Below are 15575 nucleotides of genomic sequence, written 5' to 3'. Positions count from 1 at the left end.
CCAGTTTCTCGCTCAGATTTTTGAAAATTTGATGCGAGCGGGCGGTTATTATTCATTATTCATTATTTTCCAAAAGCACAACACACATCCCAAACATGAAGATTTCTGCCAAAATTCAGTGAGATCTACATTGATTACTCTTGCATTAAATAGCTGAAGTACGTTACTAGAATATTCAGTTATTTCTGTAACTCCTAAACAAGTGATTTTTCCATTACAGTATGGCTGATTGCTCTATTAGAATAAAAGTGACTGTTCTATTAGAGCATTTCGATGTGAAATACCAATAATGAAATTCCATGCGGGTGTATCAAAAGCATGCGGGCGATGACGCGAAACAGCTAATCAAATTTCATTGGCCTTATGTTAGTTAGTCATATCGCTTCGCAGCTGGAAGAAACAGGGCCATTAAACTCCAGCTGCTCGCTGGCTTTTACCGACCAGTCCCCTTTATTCCCGCTCTTCAATTGGCTAGTAACTCACTCGGTGTAGCGATTCCCTCCAAGTCTTTCTTCAATTGTGATACATCGAAAAAGAGTCATTTTTTTGCATGGGTCCCATCAGGGCCGCCCAGAGAAATTAAGGGGCCCAGGGCAAAGAGTTAAAGTGGGGCCCTTCACCCAAGTTGTAAGGTGAAGACCCAAAAAAAAAAAAAAAAAAAAAAGGTCACAACCTGCTGGCAATGACAATAACTACCCATCACCAACCATATCTCCTTATCTATGAGCTTGCTACACTGAAGAATACTGTGACTGCTCTATTAGAGTATTTAGATCTGACTGCTCTATTAGAGTATATCGATCTTTTAAACAGGTATTCAGGGGGCCCTTCGTGGGGCCTCCTGGGGCCCCTTTCAGGCTGGGGCCCGGGGCAAAATGCCCCAGTTGCCCCCCCCCCCCCCCCCCCCTGTGGGCGGCCCTGGGTCCCATTGATTTTTGCCTCAAAAACATGGTGTCTAGTAACTGTTACTAACTTAAAATGACGTAAACGGATAACCTCTATATAATAACGTTAATTAAATGTGAATTGCAGTAGCAGCTACTGTAGCTAAGTAGAAGCCTGAATAGCTGTCATAAAAGTTTTATCCCGAAACTCTACGTTGTAAGTGTACGAAAACAACTGCGACTGAAATTAGGCTGGTCGGTCAAATAACCGCGCAATATTGTTCGTATAGCTCGCTCGGTATAGTTATACATAACCTCATTAATGGAACAAAATAGCACCGTAGTGTACGGACTAGTTGCCGTATTATAATTAGGTTAAGAATCTACGTAGGCAGCTACAGTACCACGTTCGAATCATCTGAGGCGTAGTCCAACTTTGTGTAGCTATGTAGGGCTTCCAATGTCTAACAAACCGTACAAGGCCATACCTATTTGAAAAGTTGTTGCGACCGACCCAATTTTACACACATTTTAATTAAGAAAAGAAAAAAAATTAAGACCACGTGACACCTAGAAGTAGAATTTAATAGCTGAATTCCGAAATGACGTCACAATATAAATGGCGACCTCTATTTGGGGGACTTTAATAGTTTCGTTGGATTAATTGTGTGTTTGTGAGAGTGAAATCGGACTGCATTTTGTTATGGATGCGTATAATTGTGTCTTATCTGATTCTACATCTGAGAAGTGTTTCGAAGGAGTTCCCCAGCCGTTTTTGTGTGAGAATTCAACCGAAGAAAACAAGTCAGTTCCGAGCTCAATTCTCGACTCAGTTGAACAGGGTCCTAGACCAGGTGTTTCTCGAGGTGGTCATCGCCACTATACTGCTAAGCAAAAGGCTTGGCGCGGACAATACTGCTGTGTGCCCTTATGCCATAGTTCTTCTCAGTCGAAACGCAACCGTCACAAATTACGCTTTATTACCTCGGTTTAGTTGCGCGGTCTTTATTCGCCGGGAAAACAAAACGCTTTTCACTGTGGACACCACCTAAATTAACAGCGCTCGCTAGCTTCGACGGCTACGTCTTACGACAAGTTACATTAATATACGGAACAACACGTCACTAAGCTTTCCCAATGCACTGATATCTAGCAGCTGCACTGCCTTAGCAACAAGCTCCAACGCGGTCAGCAAACATGGTAAGTTTATCACATTGTGGTTTTCATGTGTGGTACAATTTGTTTCAGAGTATGTGGGGCTTCGTAATCATGCTAAACGCGTAGAGAAATGTTTAGTGTAGATAACAAAATAATAAAAACTTGTGCACTATGGCTGTAGTACCCACTATACATTTATACAATAATAGCATGATAATACAATATTTAACAATAGTCATCAGATGGAGTGGACTCTCCAAGTAAGGAAAGATCTGCCACTTGCTCTCAGCCAGCTGACAGTGTGAAGTGCTGCACCCTATGTGGTGATAGAGGTAATGGTAAGCAAATGACTAAGTACAGTTACTGGGGGAGTGCTGAAAAGCATTTTGTGTACACACACCTTGGAAAATGCCCCCCAGATGAAAGCTATGTTTGTAAGAAACATTTAGTAGAAGCCAAACGACACCATAATGACAACACATTTACACCAAAATGGAAAAAGGCTAATGAAGTTCACAATTCTCCTAAAGGCTGTATACATCCACAGTGTCATGACAGATTTCATGAAAAACTTATGAAGCCTGCTTTTGCCACAATCACTGCATTGAAGACTCACCTTGAAGTGCAGGTAGCTGATGACATCCCATTTCTGTTGTGTCCAGCTTGTTACAGCAAGGTATACCATCAGTTTAACTCCCCAAGTAGATGTTCATCTTGTGGAGCTACATCAAAACATGGACAAAAATTCATTCGCTACAGTCCCAATCCTACACTGATATCACAGTACCTCACAGAAACAATTGGTACTGAGATAGTCATAGGACCAAGTGACAGAATATGTACAAGCTGCTACAACACACATAGTAGCATAGTCAAGTCCATAGAATGCCAACTGAATGGAACAGATGAGATGCTAGAAAAAGAAATTGAAACATGGGAGGTCACCATTAGAAAACATGATGACGATAAACTAACAAATGCAATTCTTACTGCAGTGCTTTTTGTTGCCCAGTCTTTACTGTCACAAAAGGCTGTTCTCCTGCCATGGGTATGCCAAGTATTCCTTGAAGCCTATGGAGTCCAGTATAGTGAAGATGTGAAGTCGGTCAACCTAGAAGAGAGAGAAAGGATAATTCAATTTTCATCTCGGTGGCTACTAGATCACCTTATTGTTCACCTCCATCCCTATATGATGCACAAGTGTATACACATGAGATTTGGTACGGTGTTGTACCGAAGAGGGGCAGATCTCTTGGTTGCCTTGTCTTGGGCTCTCAGTTCATCACAGCTTGTGTCATCATTTGAACCTAGTAAACATCATCATAAATCACAAAGTAAGCATCCTAACACAGAGACCACACTAAAGGAAGCTAGTGTTATAATAAATGACCTAATCCATGAAGAAATCAACAAATTATCACCATCACTTTTAATCAGTATTGATGATAGTCTCAACAATGTGAACCCGTTACTACTACAGTTCTTAACATTTATCACTGACACCATTCGAGAACGTAAAACTTCTAGCATTACCTCACATGCAAAGAAAATTCGACTGTTTTTTATCCTGTGCCAATTAATGTTTTGTACCAATCCTAAGAAACCACCACCAATCTACGACATAGTAGCAGATACCATCGAAGTTTGTGGGGGATCTCGCAAACTTATGAGAATTTTAAACAGATTGGGATGTTCCAGTTCCCCAGACACCCATGACAGATTCGTGACATACCATGCTACGGCTCGACGTCAGGCAGCAATCTGGGATAAAATTTCAACTACATACTTTACTGTAGCCTCAATTGATAACTTCGACATGCTACAGAGTTATTCTGCTGTTTACTGTGGTGATCAACAGCGGAGTTACCATGGGACAACTCTGCAGCTTGTACAACCAGGAGTACCATTAATACTAACATCAAGCAATGAGTTTCAATCTGAACTAGAGACAGCCACTACAGCAGCAGGTACAGATGTGGAGATGACCACACCTCCACCACAATCACCTCCCATTAGTATTCAAGAAAGCAATCCAGCTTTTACAACCAATAAACTGATTCGACAGCAGCAACGACAAATGTCACCAGAGAACTCTCCTCACAAGCACGGAAAAAATGGACCCAAGCGCCAAAGGACTGTGTCAGTTAACAGCTTAGTACCTTCTCTACAGACCAATTTAGATACACTACCACCACCTCAACTCACACTTACCTTAGAGAGTTTCCTAGAGAACAACCATCAAGCAAATGAGAGGATATCATTGGACAATAAGCTGTTTTCATACATTATCCAGAAGTATTGTTTGCACTACCGCCAACACACAGATAGCGTTTCACCAAATGCTGTTATCAGTGATGTTAGAGTATTTCTAGATGACAACAGGCACTGTGATTTACAGCACACACAGTGTACATCAGCTGTACATTATATGGAATTATTGGATGAGAACCCTGACTGTGCAGAGACAATGTCAATGGTAGCAGAAGATCTGTTGGCAAGATTTGATGGAGTCCAGGATGGATGGGTGATTTTAGTGGGAGATGGGAAGACCTATAGACACCTCATGAATGTCAAGAAACAGTATAGCACAATGTTGAGAAAGCTACTAATTTTTCCAGGAGACTGGCACATTATGAAAAACTACCAGCCTATTTTAATGAAGGAATACTACTCTGCCGGTCTAAGAAAGCTGGCTAAGAATTCTGGCTATCATGGGACCACACTTAAGTCGTTGGAGCACTGTTCAAACTTTAAACGTACACACTATTTCTTGCTGCAAACATGGGAGGCCTTATACAGGGAAATGTGGCGTGCGTATGTTTTAACCAATAAGACTACCATCACTGAGGATGTCACTTGCATACTCCTTACTGGCATACAGACAAAGAACTCACCTAAGAACATGATGGAGAGAATTTGTGAACTGGTGAAGGACAGCAACAGTGGAGAAGACTTCAAGAAGTTTGTGAAACAGATGGGTGAAAATGACAAAACATGGAAGTTTTGGACCCAGTTTGTTTTTACTGACTGTTTTTGTTACTTTGCTCTGTATTTAGCCATAAGGAGTAGCAATTGGGAGTTACGCATAACCAGTTTAAAGCTAATGGCTCCCATGTTTGCAGCATTTGACAGGGAATATTATGCCAGAATATTGCCCCACCATCTTGGTGAGATTCAACACTACCCACCAGTGCTTTTGAATTGCTTGGAAAGAGGAGCATTTACTGTCAAGCTAACTCAGCAACATTGGCGAGCTGTAGCCCTCGATGAGGCACATGAAATGTGCATTAATAAAGATTTAAAGACTGCCATAGCTCGCCCTACTAAACCTTACCTGCAGAAAACCACATTGTTTTTAAATGATCGAATTAAAGTACACAAAAATCTTATTCAAGAATTGTTCCCAGAACGTTTCGAACACCACAAAGAGTCAAATAATAACATCCTTGATGATTCTCCTCAGGCATGCAAATATGAACAAAACATCAAACAGCTTTGCAGTGTTGCTTCAGAAAATCAGTTGTTTTGTGTACAGCCTAAGAATAGAGAGCTTTTGAATGTATTCACTGGACAAGTAGCCACCAATGAGCAAGCATGTGATATGCTTTCGTTTCGTCAGATTGGAGAGCAAGCATTTCAGGATTACGTCAAGTACCACATGTTGCAGTATCCAACCACAACAAAGCCCACTCTAAGACAACATAAACTGTTGACTATGGCAACGAAAAAAACAGTTAAACCTAAGGGCACAGCCAAGGAGAGAGATGATAAACATCTAATCACATGTTTACGACGCCATTTAGTTTGGTCCAACTATCATAAGCTTGGGAGCCCATCAGAAGTACAATATTCAGAATGGCCACGGGCACTAGCGGATGAGCAAGGTAATCCTCACAAAGGTAATAAGAGCACTTGGACCACTAAGCTGGCTAGCCGGTATCAGTCAGCTGATGCTCCCATCCTAGTTTCACACTTGCCATTTATACCTCACATTGCTATTATCGATGCCATGTTTATACTAAACACAAGACCACTTCGCCAAACTAAGACTTTCTCTGAATATACAGTCTTTCTTTTTAATCAGTTCATTCTACAACACTTTAAGGCCGGTACATCAGAGGTTCATTTAATATTTGACAAACCTAATGTGCAAGCGTTTAACCCCAAACAGTTTGAGCAGGCAAGACGGTACTCAAACAGCAACACTGACCATCAACATGGCTCTTTTGGTCCTGACGCTCAAGTACCAAACAAGTGGCAGGAGTGTTTACAGTGTCAACAGTGCAAGCGATTATTAGTTGAAGCTGTTGGGCTAGCTCTACTTCAGAAGGGACGCTATCTCCTAACATCTAAACAACGACTGATTCTAGCTGGGTGTTTCTCGGGTTTAGGTGAGAACACTGCATGGTTGTTAAGCCCCAGTGAACTTGTTGCAGAGCAACTTGAGGAGTACTACTCAACTGCACAAGAAGCTGACACCAGAATGTGGCGCCATGCTGTGCAGTCACAAGCTAGCAGTGTTCTCATCTATTCCCCAGATACTGATGTCTACAACATTGGATTAAGTTTCGTGAAGCAACATCCTACAACTACGTACATAGTACAAATTAATGTTCCACACTCTGACAGCAACAAGTACATCAACATTAATAACTTACAAACAGCAATGTTGAAAGACTTTGATTTAAGGAGTATGCGGCAGAATGACCTGGGCTTGGTATTGCAAACTTTATTTATTTGCTCAGGATGTGATTACATCTCCTACTTCAGGTCCATAGGCAAGGCTACAGTACTCAATTGTTTCTTTCAGTACGCATCATTTATCTGTGGACAAAACATGCCTGGTTGTTTACATGATACATCACCACATAACAAAGAACAAGGATTTTTAGCCTTTGTTAGATTGGTCGGATCATTGTATTTTAGAAAGCATTTAAAAACATTTGAAGCAGCTAAAGGACATAAAACCCCCATCCACCTTTATAACTCCATAGATCCATTGTTACAAGCTGAAGAGAGGCACCGGCTATGGCTAAACCAAATTAGAGAAGTAGTTGGTACCAGAATCATCCATGAAGAGGAAAGAGTACCCACTGTGACATCTCTTTGGCAGCACTGGCTACGATCATGCTGGATTAGTCAAATGTGGCAGCAATCTAGTAAGCCAGACATTTACGGATCACTACCACCCCCAAATGACTATGGTTGGAAACTGACTGATGGAAACTACACCATTGAATGGGAATCCCCTGATACGCAACAGAAAATAAGGGATAACATAGAATTTTTGCTGAAAGGTTGCAGCTGTAAAAGTGGCTGCAATACTATGAAATGTGGATGCAGAAGGAAACAAAGAAAGTGTGGTCCAGGGTGCCTATGCCAAAGTTGTATGAACACTGATGAATGTGAGAGTAGCAGCAGTGAAGATGAAGAGACTGATTTTGAAGGAACCAGCTGTGATGAACCTGAAGTAGTATTAGAGCCAATAGAAGAAGAGATTATAACTGAAGATGACTTTTATGATACTACTTATGAATACTACATTGTTTAACAATATTTTATGTATCAGTTTTTATGTAAGTTAATGAGGTCTCGTACTACACTCTATCAGTTTGCACGTGGTACAATTTGTTTCACAAAAGCACATACTTTTATATTGCTTATACAAGTAGGCCATACAAACCTTTCAAAATCCGTAAAGTCAGATTTTGTGCACTCCTCATCAGTTTTCAAAGGTGGATAAAAGTTCGGGGCAGTTAAAGAACGTCAACTTTTTCATAGACAAATACTTCCAACTCTTGAGTTCCAATGATTAACGAACTAAACAGCTGTCTTCGCCATGTATTCTCAAAGACATTTTTAGCAAAAACACCACTGCATCTCTTCAAACAAACGCTAAGTCTCGCATCCACGTGGTACTTCGGAATCGCCATTTTTCACATTACGTAATAATTGCGCTGCAACTAAAAATGCCCATTTTTTGACGGTTGCGTTTCGACTGTTCTGGGGAGAAGGCAGAGAGGGAGCGTTTAGGGATGCAAAGATTATCTTTTCATTCGTTTCCTGATGTCTCTAGCGACAAAGGGAAAATGTGGATAGCAAAGATTCGTCGAGATCCTGGACCAAATTTTGTGATAAATAGTAATACGAAAGTCTGCTCTCTTCATTTCACTCTCGATGACTACATTAGTGGTGACGTATTACACTCTGCAAGACGAGTATTAAAGGCAACTTCTGTACCATCCGTGTTTCCTTGGACTAGGGAAATGCAGCAGCGAACAACAACTACATCTCGCTTAGCTGCCTCTGTGTACCAAAGAGCAGACATGATTGAAACTCGTGGTGAAGGGCAAGGTACACCAGTGGATAGTGACTGGTCAGAAGAAAATTTCATGGAAGTTGGAGGAAATAGTATTGATGTTGCTGAAATGCAAAGGAGGATAGATGAACTTCAGGTAAAATTGTCCGAAGTGGAGAATGCTTTTCAAAGATCTTTATTCCGTTTGGAAAACATCTGTGACAATGACGAATTAGTAAAATTTTACACCGGGTTTTCCGATTACAACACTCTGATTGCATTTTACGAGGAGGTTTTGGAAAGTGATGCAAAGGTAATGCGGCAATGGGAAGGAAAGAACAGTTAAGATGATTATGATGATACAAAAACTGGCCGAACATGCAAACTTCCTCTTTTGGAACAGTTTTTTTAAACTTTAGTTCGCCTTCATTTGGGACTGCTAGAATTGGACTTGGCCAAGAGGTTTAGAATTTCAAAATCTTCTGTATCCAGAATTGTATCTACATGGATCAATTTGATGTTTCATAGTTTGAAAGCCCTTGAGCGTTACCCACGATGGCACATAGTCAAAAAATACATGCCAGAAGTTTTTAAGAAGGATTATCCTAACACAAGGCTGATCATTGATGCAACAGAATTTCCAATTGAAAGACCTTCGTCATTGCTATCACAGTCCTGTACGTTTTCCTCGTATAAAAACAGAAATACAGTCAAGGTTCTTGTTGGAATTATGCCAAGTGGAGTTGTAACATTTGTTTCTCCAACCTATGAAGGGTCTATCTCAGATAGGAAACTAGTGGAAGTTAGTGGGCTGCTAGATTTGCTTGAAACAGGTGATGAAATCATGGCAGACAAAGGATTTCAGATACAAGATTTATTGGCACCACTGGGTGTTAGATTAAACATTCCCCCATTATTGAGCTCGAATACACAGATGCCAGTAGATGATGTTTTCCACACAAGAAAAACTGCTCATTTACGGATACATGTAGAGAGAGCTATCGGACGTGCAAAGCAGTTCCGTATTCTACAACACACTCTACCCGCATCAATGTGGGACTCAATAAATGAACTTGTGTATGTTTGCTTTATGTTAACAAATTTTAGTCCACCTTTGGTAGCATAGTGTATGTAGTTATTTATTATTCACAATATTATTATTGATCATGAGTTGTACATAAATAATGGATTTTGAAAGCAATGATGTAGTACTGTATATTTACATTAATGTTATATTTACATTGATAATGAAATAGTTGAATCATAATGATTAACACCATTGAATATAATGACTAACGGAGTGGGGGTCATAGTCCATTGTACGCATAATTCTTTACACTTGATAGGAATAAATATACCTCCCTTCATCTTGGGTAAAGGAGGTGGTTGGCATGGGAATCTTCTTGCGTAGCTGCCATCGCTGGAATTGTCAGTGATCACAATAACGTCTCGGTGTAGTGCAATGGCTAATAATCGCACTTCTATGTCACCACCCCATTCAGTTGGATCCATCACACGTTCCTTCTTTTCCAGCCATTGGACTACAGACAGACCTTCTTCCAAACGGACACAAGGATGCTCATTCATCGTTTTGTGCGCCACCTGTCTTAAATGCTTACTAACCAACTTGTCGCCACAACTTGACTTCGCAATAAAACCAGCCTGGTGTGCAATAGAATGGTAGAGGCAGCTACCGTCTCCATACACAGAGTGCCTTGCCAAATTCAGATTTTTAAGCACTGTATACAAGGGCATCCTCTTTTGCTTAAGTGAGTCAATTTTTTGAAACACTACATCATCACATACAGACTGCTCACTATCACACCGCTTCACACTAACAGATTGCTTCCCACCAACAGACCTCTTCTCACCAACAGACTGCTTCACACCAACAGATTGCTTTACATCAACAGACGGCTTTACATCAACAGACCTCTTCTCACCAACAGACTGCTTCACACCAACAGACTGCTTCACACCAACAGACTGCTTCACATCAACAGACGGCTTCTCACTAACAGACTGCTTCACACCAACAGACGGCTTCTCACTGACCGACTGCTTCTCACCGACCGACTGCTTCTCACCAACAGGCTGCTTCACACCAACACTCTGCTTCTCATCAACGGACTGCTTCACACCAACAGACTGCTTCTCATCAACGGACTGCTTCACAGTAGCTGATGATGGCTCATCATTGCTCGATGAATTCATAAGCTTGGAATTACCTGCCACCTGGACTAAAGTCAATGGTTCGATGTTTCCATTTTGTTCAATACTACTTCGTATGATTACACAGGGAGCCATTGCTGGCAAATAAGTATTGAAATAAAAAGAACGTGCTTTAGAAATAGCTGCTAGCATAAATTGCTCCTTGTACAGAATACGCTGCACAAACAACTCACCCACTGGTGACCAAACAACAAAGTCGCACCAAGGGAGCTTAGCCACATGCATTTGAGTCTGGATCTGATAATAATATGCATGAGATTCTGACAAACCAAATTTGCCATTCTTTTCTTGAATACAAAATGAGGTCTTCTCTCTGCAAACATCTACAATCGACTTCTGCTTACACAACATTGGACATTTCACTTCTAAACACCCTTTACTATAACCATTGCTCTGAGAAGGCTAAAAAATAATCCCATCAGGGCTAGCTGCCAGCCAAGGTTCAGAAGAATCCACAAACAGACCACATGGTTCAACAGTTGTTTCTGCTCCATTCAGTTTACGGTGGTTCTTATAGGATTCAATGGCATATTGTTCGTGCCTGATACCATAACGCATGGCTGCACTGATAGCAGCAGTAGGGGAAAGCTTCTTCAAAAGGAAAGATTTGCAGCTAGTACTATCTTTTCTATGGCAGACTTCCTTCATCATAGATGCAGTGATCCTAAGTTTGCGTTCACGGTGCCAAACTTCTGAGTCAGACTGAGCCCTTGTATCAATTTCCAGTTTATGTATAGCTGTCATATCAATAGAAACATGATTGTAGTACAACGACTTTGCTAAATGATTAATGTCGGCAGAATCATTATGCTTTTCAGTTGGGTGTTCATCCATACCACATAGGGAATATTTATGGTCATGCTGGACAAGCAGTTGCTTAGCTACAAGTTCTTCTTGAAATTGACGCTTCTTTTCAGCAGCTCGTGACAACCTCTCTTCCTTTTCCTTCCTAAGGAAGTCTTCTCTGCTCTCTAAGGGGGCAGGCTCATCATCAAGCATTTGCAAGTAACCGGAGGTCCCATACATGCTTATCAATGACTTGGTTTGAGCCGCCTTCTTCAATTCACTCAGTGTTCCTGCTGAATGTAGTGCTTTCTCAGCTGATTGTATCTTTTCATCCTCTATAACAAATAGTCTCTCTCTAAGGTGACGTGCCTTGTTTGGGTCAATCAGTCTTCTTGATGCTGGACGGCAGTCCCATTTATTCACAGAATGCAGTTTGGGTCTTTTCTCAACACCATAGACTTTCTTAGTTAAAGTCACTTCATCTGTAGGGCGTCCAACTACATGTTGTGGATTGGGTCGGTTCCACACTTGAAGCCGTTCTGTGCATCCTTTTTTTTCTTCTTCTTGTAAACCACTGCTTACATAGTCCTCCAAACAATAAAGTGTTGCGATTGCATGATTGCAACACCCAGAGAGCCCAGCAGGACAAGTACAATAAGCTGTCTTAACTGTACAAGATGACTTGCATGCAAGAATGGTAACATGGTAAAAAACCTTTTTCATCGATGCTAACACTCTAGATACAACACAAACACCATTTTCTAGATGTGGCATTGGATGAAACTTCAAGTCTTGAACATGGCCATCATGGAAAAATCTATAAGCTTTGTCCAGCGTTCTAGTGTACTCAGCTTCCATGTAGAGCTCTTCAGCAGACTCCTTACTGCTGTCTTCTTGCAATGACATATGGGCCCTAAAATCTGCTAAATTTTCCAGGTAGTTAACTTTCTTCCTCGGCACTTTCCTTTCAACTGAAAACTTGAAAATTGCATTGAATGAAATTTGTGGAATGTCAACTAAACTCTCTGTCCATTGAGGATCAGTGCTGCTTGGGAGTGACTCTAATAATGTCGTCAACTGGGATGAACCTGAGGGCTCTGATTCCATTCTTTCACCCGCCATGTTTAAAAGCTTTTTTCGAGTGTTCAAACCCTTGTCCGGGTCAACAAGCAGATGATCCCACCCAAACTTGATGTAGCATTCAACCCTACATAAAAAATACGGGTAGCTAGTAAACATGTACATTTGGAGCTGAGCTCGCCACTGTGGATGCAGCGAGCAAGCAGCTGTTTTACAAAAGCAGTAATACCTTTCTACTAGTTCCGGTTTCTTTCCACTTAAGGGAGCACCTCTACATGATAGCCATCTCTTTAGTTTAGCAACAGTTAGTTCGCTAGGTTTTTTTCCGTGCAAGGAAGCACCGGAAATATCGCCTTCCTCCAAAAGATACAAATCGCCGTCGTCACCATGGCCATTGGCGTTGAATTCTTTCATATCTTTGCCACTTGCCTTTTCTAGCTAGTTCAAAACCGAGCAAAACACAAATTTAACAACTTTGTAGTATAGCGAATACATAAGAGTCCCCCAAATAGAGGTCGCCATTTATATTGTGACGTCATTTCGGAACTCGCTCATTTGTAACTGGTGCAAAATGATCGAGACACAGCCACGGTCATTGCGTAAAATTTTTGTCTCAAAAGGTAACATTATCTTTATAGGTGTAGCTCCCTTAAAACTAAAACCAGTGTAACTAGCTATATATGCCTCCACTTTTTGGCTAAGAAATTTATTTCAGTGCATCCAAGACTGATTGAGCTATTAGCTACATTTTCCTATACAATATGGGTTTGCCTTAAGCAAGGGGGGTTTCATGATGCCCTGTGTTTAAGATTTGGATGGCAACCTGTTAACTTGCCTCAGACGTGTGTTTGTGGTAAACCATTTTGTGTGAAGCATGCCTTTACTTATTCCTGTGGCGGGTTTCCATCTATCCGCCACAATGAAGTCAGGGATTTAACTGCAAGTCTGTTGAGTGAAGTGTGCAGTGATGTTGGTGACTTGGTGTTGAGCCTGCTCTCCAGCCTCTTGATGGTGAGCCATTGCAATTTGCTACTGCCAACAGTGAAAATGCAATTCGCTACTGCCAATAGTGAAGATGGTGCCCGTCTTGATGCTTTCGCCAGGAATTTTTGGGGTCGAAATAGACAGCGTGCGTTTTTCGATGTCAGGGTTTTCAACCCTTTTGCGCGCTCTTATTTTCGCTCCCAATTGTCCAGATGTTACCAGCTTCACGAACGTGAAAAAAGACGGGCATATGATGAGCGTGTTAGAGAGAGCTTGCTTTTCACCATTGGTGTTTGCAGCTACTGGTGGCATGGGGCCCACTGCTAGTAACAACGGTTTTCAGGAAGCTTGCTTCAATGTTGGCTATAAGAAGCGTAGCATTAATTGCAGCAAATGCTTATTCTGGCTGCGATGTAGGCTTTGCTTTTCATTGTTAAGGTCTGCAGTAATGTGTTTGAGGGGTCATAGCTCTTCGGTTGGCCATCCATCAACCACTAATATTGATCTGGCCTACTCCGAGGGTCGCTTGGAATTTGGCGGCCCTGTTTGATTGCTGGTATTTCCAGCTGTCCAGCACTTTAACACCTAGTGCTGGGGGTGGTGGCAAGGGCAGTCCATCTAGCCCGGGGAAAAAAATAAAAACAAAAATTTTCCTTTACAATAGCTAGCTACATAGCTTGTAACTAGAAGTATGTGCATGACTTACATTTTTATAAGATAAACATGTCTAAGATTAGCTAGCTTTATTATGTTTTTTTTTGCCTAACGACCGACCCAGTTTGTTGCAAAATAAATCCAAGCAACAACTTTTCAAATATAGCCATTATAGGTATGGCCTACTTTTCAAATATAGGTATGGCCTAGGCCATACCTATTTGAAAAGTTGTTACTCGGACCCGACCGACCCAATTTTACACACATTTTAATTAAGAATTCAAAACAATTAAGATCACGCGACACCTAGAATTTAATTTGTAAACTGGTGCAAAATGATCGAGATACTCTAATAGAACAGTCATTGCGTAAAATTTTTGTCTCAAAAGGTAACATTATCTTTATAGGTGTAGTTCCCTTAAAACTAAAACCAGTGTAACTAGCATTATATAGCCTACCTCTACTTCTTGGCTAAGAAATTTATTTCAGTGCATCCAAGACTGATTGAGCTATTAGCTACATTTTCCTTTACAATAGCTAGCTACATAGCTTTTAACTAGAAAGCGTGTGCATGACTTACATTTTTATAAGGTAAACATGTCTAAGATTAGCTAGCTTTATTATTTTTTTTGCCTACCCACCGACCCATTTTGTTGCAGAATATATCCGAGCAACAACTTTTCAAATAGGTATGGTCTAAGTTCATACTGTTTATGGATTTATTGTTAGTAGTATACACTGAGTAGTATGTAAGTTACAGGCGCAAGCCTTTATCCTTAACGAAGTTGCTATTGTTCCGGCAGCCGGAAATATTTTGTCAGGGCTATTGTTCCGGAAGTCCACTAGAGTTCCCTCACTATCAAGCACACTAGTTGTATGCTATGCCCAGAACATTCAACTTTACGGCACGCGTCTAGTTGGTTGGCCCGAGTATTCGATTTTAGGGCACGCCTCTATTACGTAGATTGCCCCAAGTATTCAACTTTAGGGGACGTGTCTAGTAGGTTGCCCTGAGCATTCAACTTTAGGGGACGCGAAAAGTAGTATTAATGTTAGGGTTAGGGTCGGGTTCAGCTTTGGTTTCTTCTTTACCTTTGTCTTCATTATATAGATGAAGTTACTCCACTCAGATACATATAAGGTAAAAACTAATGCAATTGGGTAGCTGGGAGCCACGTAGAATAATGGCTAAGACACTGGGCTCATGCACTGGAGGTCCCTGGTTCGATATTCCCGTGTGTTTTTTTTTCGTTTGAGGACCCTTTTTTATCTAAGTTTTATTTTTATTCATGTGACTGCTGGAACATAGCAACAACCTATCCTTAAATACAAATACAAATCTAAATAATTTTATATTATCCATGAGCAATTTGAATTTTCATTGCACATGCGCATATTGCATTTCTATGTGACAACAAGCTGGAAAATCACGGTATCACAGTTTTCCAAGTTCTGGAAATCATAAGCGCCATGTGCTAACATTGTGGAGTATACGTATT

At 41.0% G+C, this 15575-nt stretch overlaps 3 protein-coding genes across 3 annotated transcripts; 1 reads left to right on the top strand and 2 right to left on the bottom strand.

The window, feature by feature from the left end:
- The first annotated feature begins 8917 nt into the window (after positions 1–8917).
- On the top strand, positions 8918–9466 carry LOC136244835 (uncharacterized). The gene has a single exon (XM_066036400.1). It carries the CDS (start codon positions 8918–8920, stop codon positions 9464–9466), a length of 549 nt encoding a protein of 182 aa, XP_065892472.1.
- A 110-nt stretch (positions 9467–9576) lies between these two features.
- Positions 9577–10647, bottom strand: LOC136244733 (platelet binding protein GspB-like). Its single transcript, XM_066036326.1, has one exon. The coding sequence runs from the start codon at positions 10645–10647 to the stop codon at positions 9577–9579; it is 1071 nt and encodes a 356-aa protein (XP_065892398.1).
- A 321-nt stretch (positions 10648–10968) lies between these two features.
- LOC136261863 (uncharacterized) lies at positions 10969–12957 on the bottom strand. The gene is made up of 2 exons (XM_066055945.1): positions 12668–12957; positions 10969–12565 (listed from the first exon to the last, which is right to left on the bottom strand). Exons 1-2 carry the CDS (start codon positions 12850–12852, stop codon positions 10975–10977), a joined length of 1776 nt encoding a protein of 591 aa, XP_065912017.1. The 5' UTR covers positions 12853–12957; the 3' UTR covers positions 10969–10974.
- Between the last annotated feature and the right edge of the window lie 2618 nt (positions 12958–15575).

This window comes from Dysidea avara, chromosome 1 (genome assembly GCF_963678975.1).
Source record: "Dysidea avara chromosome 1, odDysAvar1.4, whole genome shotgun sequence".
NCBI classification, from domain to species: domain Eukaryota; kingdom Metazoa; phylum Porifera; class Demospongiae; order Dictyoceratida; family Dysideidae; genus Dysidea; species Dysidea avara.
Note: the sequence above shows the minus strand (reverse complement) of the source record. Positions and strands in the feature narration are given on the sequence as shown.